We start from the raw sequence: 11,754 nt of genomic DNA on the forward strand, positions 1-11,754 counted from the left end.
AAGTTAGTTATGAAGTGGGAGAAAAAGATGATAGCAAAAGATGATTATGCTCAAACATCCCTCACAATATATAAAAAGAAGTAAATTATAGTATCAATTTATAATTCACCGAAGTGACAAGAGAGTAAAAGAGATTTTTGATGTGAAGGAAAAAAATGAGGGGAGAGAAGATGATGTGGAAATTATAAAAGAAATTTTATATTTATAGAATGTGAAAAATAAGATCATAAATTATGATCTAATAAAAAATAATTAAATAATTTAGACCATTAAAAAAAAATTAAAAATCCTTTTCCTCAATAGTTAGAACCATCACTCTAATATCATTCTCTTATTTTAAAATCACACTAGTATAAATTATTACAGAATTAAAAGAAATTATTTACTCTCATATTGTTTTCATATACCAAAATTATTAAATAATTAACTACCAGTGAATATTGATTAGTCTAATTAGTTAGTATACTTAGTTGTCGTCCAAAAGACCTAGATTTAAATCCCAACAATATAATTTTTTTAATAAATTTTTATTTAATAAAAACATCATCTATAAACTATAATTAAAAAACAGTTAGAACTTTCAGTTATTGGGCCATTGATGTGTAACGGAGCGAGTTAACCTGGGCCCGATCTGATTTGGCTCGTGGTCAGATCTAGATGTGGATACCTATCCATTCAATTGATAGGAGGTTTGGAAGTTGTCTTTACAATTTTGTGTGTAAAAATATACAGAAGAAGAGCCAGAAAAATAAGGTTGGAGGTTAATCCACCACGGATCTATCAGCAAGTAATGCAATTTATCAAGCTAAAGCTATTTTTATGGCATACTTCTATTTTATTATTCTATTTTTGAAAATGCTACAGAGATTATATTTCAGTTTAATTGCCACGCGATCCAGCACCTGGAAGAGGCAGAATTTTTTTAAAAAAACATAATATATATAATTTAATAATTTTATCTAATTGTTTTCGTTATATTGACTCTTTTCACACAGTGAAAAGAAGAAGAAAACGTATCATCCCGTCCCGTCCACACTCACAGTGGGACCCAAAATTCAAATCAAATCTTTACTATAGAAGTTAAAAGTTATTTGTGGCCTACCTAAACAGTGAAAAATTCGGAAAGGTTGGACTTTGGAGGATCATTGGTGTTATCCAAATCTTGAGAGATTCTGGTCATTCTGCATCAAATCCTGTGCTCGAATGGATGCGCCTCCTCATCATTAGTTCACCTTGCGACTTAATCTTATTCGTCTCTCGCCAAGACAATCCAATGCCACTATTAACAATTACTATCACCATTAACTCACGTGTTCGTTACCGACTCGGCTGTCGGCCCCACGTTATAAATACTTAATGTAGGGCAAAATTTAAATGATATCCTTTACTATTAATATTGTTTTACTTTATTATTATTTTTTAATCTTAAAACTAACTGTTATATTAGCTACAGCTGTAACGCTTAATTGTTTTTTCCAATTTAATTAAAATTACTCACTTCTTTTTTTAAAATAAAATAAAATAATATCAATACATTAAAATAAATCAATTCGACTTAATTAAAAAATATTATATATTAAGTACTTTTATATAACAAAGTAAATTATTTAAATTTAATCAAAATTATTTAAACATAATCAAAATTCATTTATTTAAGAGTTGAATTCCTTTTTCCGAATTAATCTCCCGCGTCCAACTCCGCTGGCCACGTTCGCAGGTATCCTGCGTCACAGTCACTTGTCAATGGGTGACGCGTCATTCTGTGAAGTTGCCACGTAGACGAATCATCCACCGCAGAGAAGCAGATACACCGACACACGTCATCCGCCGGCACTCCTTACTACGTGTTGGTGGTAGAGACACGCCACTTTGCTGGGGAAAGGGCCATACCACGTCAGACTCGTGCGCCACTTCGCCTCACGCCGACGGCCGACGCCCGGATTCCCCACGTCCCAGCCGTCAATCCTGAGATCAAGATTCGCATCGATCGGACACGTGTCCCGCACCGCTGGTGAACTTATCCGTCGCCCAAGGTGTTAAACGTGTCCGTCCACCACCGCCACCGCGCTGTATAAATACATGTCCTTGTGAGCACCGAGGAGAACAGTACGACCTTTCGCTTTCTTGGGGCGGAGCGGGGCGGCGAAGGGATCAAAAACAGAGGAGATGGGCGAAGCAGGGGACTTGACGGCGTTTTTCGCCCGGCGGATCGGGGCGGCGGCGCGACCGTGGACGCGGGAGGAGGACAAGGCGTTCGAGCGGGCTCTGGTGGTGTTCCCGGAGGGGATGGCGGACCGGTGGTCTGCCATCGCGAGGGAAGTGCCGGGGCGGAGCGCGGCGGAGGTGTGGGACCGGTACCAGGCGTTGGTCCGGGACTGCCAACTGATCGACCGCGGGATGGTGGACATGCCGGCGGACTGGGACGACGACGACGACTACGGAGGCGACTCCGGCGACGGTGCTTGCGGGTCGCGACAGCAGCCGGCCGCTAAGAACAAAGGAGAGGAGCGGAAGCGAGGGGTTCCGTGGACCGAGGAGGAGCACCGGTAAGTAATTAGTTACTTAATCAGCCGCCGGGGCGGCTATTGCTTTCCAATTTGGTACGACAATCAGTGGAAGGCCTGTAACAATTAATGCACGTACGGGCCAATTTGGGATTACGGCAGGTTGTTCTTGGAAGGGCTGGAAAAGTACGGCAAGGGAGACTGGAGGAACATCTCGCGGTGGGCGGTGAAGACGAGGACGCCGACGCAGGTGGCGAGCCACGCGCAGAAGTATTTTATCCGGCAGAGCCACGCCGGAAGAAACAGGGAGAGCAAGAGGAAGAGCATCCACGACATCACGCAGCCATGACATTCCACGTTGCTGCTCCACGCAACTGGACTCTGTGATCCTTGTTTAGGCAGGCAGCGAGCTGTGCTATCAATTACTCAACGAAAGAAAAATGTCAAACATTTAAGAATGTTTCTCGTGATCGAGGGGGAAAACAAGTGGGAATTAGAATTAAAAATTAATATAAATTCTAGTCCAGAGATGTTTCTTAAATTGCGGCGGTAATCATGATGAACTGTCATACGGATGCGGCGAACGAGGACATGAATATTTATGCGGGCGCACTTTTGCAGGCGAGACGGGCTTTCCACTTGGAAGGGCATTTCTTTTTAGTGTTTAGCGGTTGCTTGGGGACGCAGGTTGAGAAAAGTCGCCTTAGTTGTTGGTGATTCTGTTCGAACTAATTAACGCACATCTCACATGAATTGGTTTTTCTCCTCACGTATCGTCTAAAATTAGATCAGTTTGGGACTTTCATATATTCTTATATGAGTATGAATCTATCTATGCAAAAGTCTCCATCTTTGGGGAAGATCCATTGCATCGATATAATAGAATTATTTTTGAGCATTTTTTTTAATTTTAAATCACATGTAAAATCCATTTTTGTTCTCCAATTTTGCTAAGTAAATGGTGAGTTGCTAAGTAATACACAGCCAACTCTGTATTTTTCCTCTTATCTCATTCTCCTAAAGATTATTGTCTTAATGTCATCGCGAGGAACTCTTTGGCAACTCGATAAAGATCCTCAGCCGGACTCGCGGCTTTCATTAGGATTTTGGATACTGAGATTTGAAGAACAACAATGCATTTGATAGTTTCAGAGATGAGGCAGTCTGTGAAGCTTCTCTTTACAATATTGTGAAGTTGGTGACTGATCCGGAGGTGAAGGAGGGGTCCGATCGTACAGTGGTCAAAGACATATGGAAGTCAAAGTCAAGATGGTCATCCCAATGGTCTTGCCGAGCGGGGAGGTCACCTCGCCGATTGGCCGTGATAGCGCCTAGTCCGGCGCAAAGACAACTCGATCGCAGGTCGGGTTTCCGATGCTCAGGGGTTCTCGTATAAAACAGCCGATGCGCCGAGCGGCATGTCCGCTCTGCCGAGCTACCGAACAACTAAGACTGCATGCCCGTCCGAGCATGCGACCGAGCGGCTCTCCCGCTCGGCCTAGTAACGGACAAGAGAAGAGGACAAAATGGACAGCTACGATATCCTTCTCGAGACATGCGCCGTCGACAGACAGCATGGTCGGCGACCAGACCGGACAGAAGATCGTACCGTGGAAGTTTCCACTATCATGTCAGAGATATACTTGGACGGTTGCGGTATGACGTTAGACACACTTTTCTGGCACGTCCATTTTGAGGTATGTTTTGAGAAGCGTGCAAACCTCGGCGAGCGTGCACACGCCCCCCTCCCCCGGGATCCTATATAAGGATCCCTAGACTTCAACGGAGGTATGCGATATTATTCACTGTAGCTACAGTCTCGTTACTCTGTTTCTGCTTAATCTCGTCGTTGCCTGACTTGAGCGTCGGAGAGTCATCGCTGGGAACCCCTTCCCGGCTCGGCTTTGTTGCAGGTTCGTCGGAGGTCCACGTCATCTGGGAGGTCATCCGAAGACAGCATAGAGCGCCACGTCCCCAGCATCCGTCGACTCGATTCTCGGACAGGATCAAATTGGCGCCGTCTGTGGGAACACACCTGAATCCGAGAGGAGAAGATGGAAGGAGCTGGACGACCACACACCGTGACGCTTTCTCAAGAGGAGCTCAACTCTCTTATCGAGGCAAGAGAAGCGAAAATCGCGGAGCAGCAGCAGCAGAAAACGTTAGCCGAGCGACTGGCGCAGCAGGCGACTTCGGCATCAAGTGGTCGAGCGGCGCAAGAAGATCGACCAGAGCAATACTCCACTTGGGCACAGAATAAGGGGCATACCGGCACGCCAGGAGATGCACCGCCAGCCCCGATTCCATTTCATCGAGCCCTGTTCCGAACACCCTCCGATCTCGCCCAAGCCAACCAGGGGTCATCCGATGAGGCTCTCGCGCGGGACGTCAAAAAGGGTAAAACGCCTCAAACCGAGTCATCCCCCAAACGGATTAATCGCCAGTTCTCCGAGGTGATTCTGCAGGATCTACTCCCGAGGCACTACGCCCCCCCTGGAGATTGGGGAGTATAGCGGCACAACTGACCAGTACGACCACCTTGGTAAGTTCGATAACGCTGCTACTCTCCATCAATATACTGACGAAGTTAAGTGCCGAGTCTTCCTCACTACACTGTCCGGCTCAGTGCAACGATGGTTCCGGAGGTTACCGAACGGATCGATTCGGAGTTTTAAGGACTTCTGGATGGCGTTCCTCCACCACTTCGCAAGTAGCAGACGATATCAGAAGACGAGCGTCAGCTTATTTTTCATGAAGCAAGGGCCGAGAGAGAGCCTCCGAGCCTACATCCAGTGTTTCAACCAGGCGGCCATAGATATCCCCATGGTCTCATCCGAGACAATGATGCATGCCTTCACTCAGGGCTTAGTCGACGGGGATTTCTTCCGCTCGCTCATCCGAAAGACGTCCTGCGACTACGACCACATGCTGAAGAAGGCAAACAAATATATCAACGTGGAAGAAGCTCAGGCGGCCAGGAGGAAAAAAGCCCTGTCCGAGCCTTGAACTCTGGTCGAGCGGAGGCCGCTGGCCAGCCATCAGCCACCAAGAGGACCCCGCGCTGAGGGAACACGCCCTCATCAGGAAACAAGGCCACACGCTATCCAGCATGTGGCGGTCGATCGACCCAAGCAAAAAGGAAAGGTATGGGCTCCCATGTTTTGTTCGCTTCACCAGTCAGCAACCCACAACATCCGTGATTGTTGGAGTCTTGGCCCGATTACTCACCCGGCGCCGAGAAGCTATCAACGTCGATCACCTTTGCCCGATCGACGCCATCGACACCAGAGTATCGGGCGATGGGTGGCTAGGGAGTCCCCCGAACGACAACATCATCATCAGCCAAGGGTCAATCCTCGAGTCTCGCAGGAGAGAATGAAACCGTCCGCTCGGGAGGAAGAAAACAGGAGCAACACTGCTCGGGGCGAGATCAGCATCATTGTTGGTGGACCAACATGCGGTGACTCAAATCAGGCCAGAAAGTCCCACGCTTGACAGCTAAGGATCCATGCAGTAGGCTGCAGTCGGGAGTGGGCACAGGGCCCCGAGATCAGCTTCGGACCCCGAGATCAGCTTCGGGCCCAAAGACCTGGAAGGAGTTGAAGTGTCGCACGACGACGAACTCATCATCCGGGCGGTAATAGAAAATTATACTATTCATCGCATATTCATTGATACAGGTAGCTCAGTCAACATTATTTTCAAGAAGGCGTTCGATCAACTGTAAATCGACCGGGCCGAACTGCTGCCCATGACAACCCCGCTGTATGGATTTACTGGCAATGAGGTTCTACCGGTTGGGCAAACCAGGCTGGCCATCTCGTTAGGAGAGGAGCCGCTCCGAAGGACGTGGACCACTAACTTTATCGTGGTCGATGCCCCCTCCGCCTACAACGTGATACTGGGACGACCAGCTCTCAATGAGTTCCGGGCGGTCGTCTCAACTTTCTGTCAGAAGATTAAATTCTCCGTGGAGGACAAGGTGGGAAAAAGTCCGCGGAGATCAGCTGTCCGCCCGACGATGTTATGTAGAGATAATTCGAGCTGAATCGATGTCCGCTCGGAAAGCGCCGCGCCTTGAGGTAAACACCATAACCGAAAAGCCTCCCACCTTAGTTTATGAAGAAAAGGAGGAGATACAGATCCAGGATGGCCGACCGGAGGCCACCACATTCATTGCATCAGACCTGGAAGCAGGTCCGAAGGAGGAGCTGATCAGGTGCCTACAGCGCACCCACGACGTCTTCGCGTGGTCAACGCACGAGCTACCAGGCATCTCGTCGATCGTTGTGCAGCACGAGCTCCATGTCCTGCCGGACGCTCGACCCGTCAAGCAGAGGAAGCGGGACTTCAGTGCGGAGCAGAACGTCATCATCCGAGCGGAAGTCGATATACTCGTGGAGGTCGGCCACGTACGGGAGGTGTAGTTCCCGAGCTGGCTCGCGAATATAGTGTTGGTCTCCAAGCCAGACAATAAGTGGAGGGTCTGCATCGACTTCCGGGATCTAAATAAGGCATGTCCAAAAGACTTTTACCCTCTGCCCCGAATTAACCAGATGGTAGACTCGACTGCTGGATGCGAGCTGATATGCATGCTGGATGCCTATCAGGGTTACCACCAAGTGTCGCTCGCCCGGGAAGATCAGGAAAAAGTGAGTTTTATTACGGCGGACGACACCTACTGCTACAACTTAATGCCGTTCGGACTGAAGAACGTCGGTGCCACATACCAGCGGCTCATGAACAAGGTGTTTCGGAAGCAGATCGGGCGAAACTTGGAGGTATATGTTGATGACATACTTATTAAATCAATCCGAGCGGCCAACCTTTGTGCAGATATAGAGGAAACCTTCCAGACGCTGAGGACGTACGACGTCGAGTTAAATCCCTAGAAGTGTCTGTTCAGAGCAAAGAGCGGTTGCTTTCTGGGGTATATCGTTACCGAGCGGGGCATAGAGGCGAATCCCAGTAAAGTGAAAGCGCTGCAGGACATGCCGCCTCCCAGAAACTTGAGGGAAGTGCAACGCCTTACCGGTCGGATAACGGCCTTATCGCGGTTCATCTCCAAAATAACCGATCGGAGCTTGCCTTTCTTCAAGATTCTACGCTGAGCCACCAAATTCCAATGGGACAGAGAATGCGACCAGGCGTTTGAGGAATTAAAGGTTTATCTAAACTCTTTTCCTGTATTAGCTAAGTCCAACACCGACGAGCCGCTCCACATCTACTTATCCTTGACCGAGCACGCTGTAGGCTCGGCATTAGTGCGACAGGACGACGAAGAACAACCCGTGTATTTCTTGAGTCACATTCTAAAGGATGCTGAGTCCCGCTACAGCGGTCTCGAAAAGCTTGCCTTCACGCTAGTCCTTGCCGCTCGGAGGCTTCGACCTTATTTTCTCGCGCACACGATAATCGTCATGACGAACAACCCTCTAGGGAGAGTTCTCCTCAACCCGGAGGCATCCGAGCGGCTGATTAAGTGGACAACCGAGCTTAGTGAATTCGATATCCAATACCAACCCCGCACGACCATTAAGGCACAATCGCTGGGGGATTTCGTCATCGAAATGCAGAATCCCGAACCCGAAGCTTTATGGAGAGTATATGTGGACGGGTCATCCACTCGGCTCGGAAGCGGTATTGGTATTCTATTGATCTCCCCTCAAGAAGAGCGAATGCATCTATCCATCCGGTTGGACTGTCGAGCAACCAATAACGAAGCAGAATATGAAGCCCTCATAGCAGGATTGCAGGCCGCTCGGCATGTGGGAGCGAGCCGAGTAATGATCTACTCAGACTCTCAGCTTGCCGCTCAGCAGCTCTTAGGATCCTTCGAGATAAACAACCCTAGACTCAGGCTCTACGCGGAGGCCTTCAAAAGGCTCAAAACCAACTTTTGCGAGGTTGTCATACAGAAGATCTCCCGAGCGGAGAACCAGGCGGCAGATGAATTGACCAAACTTGCAAGTTTAATAACGGTGATCATCATCCAACAAACGATTGAGCATGTAGCTTTAGTGGCTCACTGTTGGTTAGTCCTAGGAAGATCGTACCGGTTCTACTGTACAAAAATTTTATACAAGTGTCGAACCTTTCCTAAATAACCTATTGTGTTCTTTAGAAGTTAAATTAGGAATCACAACGAAACTTAACATTATTGATTCCAATTTAATTTATCTGTTCTTAATGGTTTAGACTTGGATCGCAAGCCGAACTTAATGCTATTGATCCAAATCCACCTATGTTATAAATTCAATTAAATATTAATTTCCAAAATTGGCTTTCAGGACTGCATGGCGAGGCACATGGCCTTCTTGGGTATGGGAGTATCCACCACCGTCTAGACAAAGTCTTTTAAGAAAAGCTAATATTTAATTTTCTTATATAACTCTAGGTTTAACGAAAAAGAACAATTGAATCACAAATTCGAAAAATAAAGAAAAACACAAACACGAATTACTAATTCGAAAAACTAGATCTAATGTCTCTTGTGTTTGGAATTCATACAAAGAAAAATAACTAGCATGATGCGGAAAATAATTGCTAATTATACCTTTTCTTTGTATGCTAATAACCTCGAGATCTTCTGTCGTATTTCTCGCCTCGCCTTGGAAGTCGTGTGGGCGACGATCCTCTAAGATGAACACCTCCCAAAGCCTTCTACCTCCTCCTCTATAATTCAGCCACCACCACCACTAAGGAGCAAAAGAGAGCAAAGGGAAAAGAGAGGGAGAGAGGGGCCGACCACCAAGAGGAACTCCACCAAGAGAATAAGAATTGATGTCTCATGAGGCCTCCTCACCCCTTCTTTTATATTACTTGCCCAAGGCAAATAAGGGAAGAATTTTTACAAAAATTAAAATCTTCCTCTTGTTTTTCTTTTTCCCTTTTTCTTTTTCCTTTTCTTTCCTCTTGATTGAATCAAACACCAAATCAATGATTGACTTGATTTAATCTTGGCCGGCCCCTTGCTTGGGCACCAAGCAAGGGTGGCCGACCACTTATAGGAAGGAATAATAATTTTTTTAATAAAATTTTACAAGAAGAAATCCTTTTATAAAATTTTACAAGCTCTCTTTCCTAAAGTGGATGTTAAAAAGGAAAGTTTTAAAAATTAAAACCATGTTTTAAAATTTAAAACTTCTCTTCAAAAATTTCCTTTTTTTAACATGAATGGAAAATTTTAATTTTTAAAACTTCTCTTTCTTTTTTCTAAAACCATGAGGATGGTTAAAAAAGGAAAGTTTTAAAACTTTTAAAACTCCCTATTAAACCATGTGGCCTAATTCAAATAAGGAAAGTTTTTAAAATTAAAATCCCTCTTTTAAAACTTATAGTTTTCTACAAAGAGAAGATTTTAAAAATTCAAAACACCCCTCTTATTTGAATTTATTATGGCCGACCCCTACTTGCTTGGTCACCAAGCAAGAGGGCCGACCCTCTTAAGGAGATGGTGGTCAGCCATTGCTTGGTCACCAAGCAATGGGCCGACCTCCTTTCTTGGACACCAAGAAAGGCTTTTAATGAGTGGTTTATAAGGCACTAATGAGGCTACGACAGAGACCTAGATGAGAAATTAGTTTTAGCCTTCCGATGAGCTTGAGTATCCCGTGTTCGCCCTGAACACACAACTCAAGTTCATCAACAATAACTCATTCCACTAGAGAGTTATTGTTGCACTACCGCACCAATCCCAAATTGCATTATGGGCTCCTTCTTACCATGAGTATGTTAGTCTCCCTGTGTTTAAGATAACGAATGTCTACTAATTAAGTAAGTTACTGACAACTCACTTAATTAATATCTAGATCCAAGAGTAGTATCACTCAACTTCATTGTCATGTCAGACTAAGTCCACCTGCAGGGTTTAACATGGCAATCCTTATGAGCTTCTCTTGGGGACATTCTCAACCTAGATAACTAGGACACAGTTTTCTTCTATAATCAACAACACACACTATAAGTAATACCATTTCCCAACTTATCGAGCCTATTGATTTATCAAGCTAAATCTCACCCTTTGATAAGTTAAAGAAATAGATACTAAATATATATGCTTGTTATTATATTAGGATTAAGAGTGCACACTTCCATAATAACTAAGGTGTTGTTCTTTTATTAAGTCAGTATAAAAAAAACTTACCTAAAATGATCCTACTCAATACACTTAGAGTGTACTAGTGTAATTTATTAGTCAAGATAAATTAATACCTAATTACACTACGACTATACCAATAATTTGTTCTTTTCCATCTTAGTTGTGAACAACTATTTATAATTTATAAAGAGCTGATAACATAATCTTCTGTGTGTGACACCACACACCATATTACCTACTTTATAAATTAATTGAACAATTATATTCAACAAATAAATATAGACATTTGACCAATGTGATTCTTTTATTTCAAAAATAAATATTTACAAAAGCTAGGCTTTTAGTATACACTCCAACACTCACATTGATAGGATGGAGGACCTCACATTCCCAAGCGACTGGAGGACGACCTTAATGGAATTTTTGCGATCGGGAGCTACGCCATCCGATCGGGAAGAGACCTAGTTGCTGAGAAGGAAAGCCGATCGGTTCACCCTCATCGGGGATCAGCTCTACAAGAAGGCTTTCTCCCGACCATTGCTAAAATGCGTCAGCTCGGAGGACGCGGAATATATACTAAAATAAATACATCAAGGGTCTTGTGGAGGACACCCGGGCGGCCGCTCATTAGCGAGGAAGATTCTGCTAGCCGGGTACTTTTGGCCGACCCTCCAGGAAGATGCCGCTCGGACCGTCGCTACCTGCCTTTCCTGTCAGAAATATCATAACTCCACCCACCGGCCCACTAAGGAGATGAAGGCGTCTACAACGTCCTGCCTGTTAGACCAGTGGGGCATGGATATTGTGGGACCTTTCCCTATGGCGACCGGGCAACGGAAGTTTTTACTTGTGGCGGTGGACTATTTCTCCAAATGGGTCGAGGCCGAACCACTAGCAAAAATAATCGAGCATATGGTCAAGAAGTTCATCTGGCAGCACATAATATGTCGGTTCGGCATTCCACGTCGGCTCATGTCCGACAATGGGCGGCAGTTCGTTGGACAGCAGCTCCGAGAATGGTGCGAGGGGTACGACATTCAGCAGCACTTCACCTCCGTGGCCTATCCGCAAAGCAACGGGCAGGCCGAAGTCGCCAATCGAGAGATCCTTCGGATTCTTCGAGTTCGGCTCGACCATGTCGGGGGCAGC

At 45.7% G+C, this 11,754-nt stretch overlaps 1 protein-coding gene across 1 annotated transcript; it reads left to right on the plus strand.

Moving 5' to 3' along the window:
* The first annotated feature begins 2,104 nt into the window (after positions 1 to 2,104).
* LOC121977355 (transcription factor DIVARICATA-like) lies at positions 2,105 to 3,287 on the plus strand. The gene is made up of 2 exons (XM_042529938.1): positions 2,105 to 2,546; positions 2,667 to 3,287. The coding sequence occupies exons 1-2, from the start codon at positions 2,167 to 2,169 to the stop codon at positions 2,851 to 2,853; spliced, it is 567 nt and encodes a 188-aa protein (XP_042385872.1). The 5' UTR covers positions 2,105 to 2,166; the 3' UTR covers positions 2,854 to 3,287.
* The last annotated feature ends 8,467 nt before the right edge of the window (positions 3,288 to 11,754 follow it).

The sequence above is a fragment of the Zingiber officinale genome, chromosome 4B (assembly GCF_018446385.1).
Source record: "Zingiber officinale cultivar Zhangliang chromosome 4B, Zo_v1.1, whole genome shotgun sequence".
Classification (NCBI taxonomy): domain Eukaryota; kingdom Viridiplantae; phylum Streptophyta; class Magnoliopsida; order Zingiberales; family Zingiberaceae; genus Zingiber; species Zingiber officinale.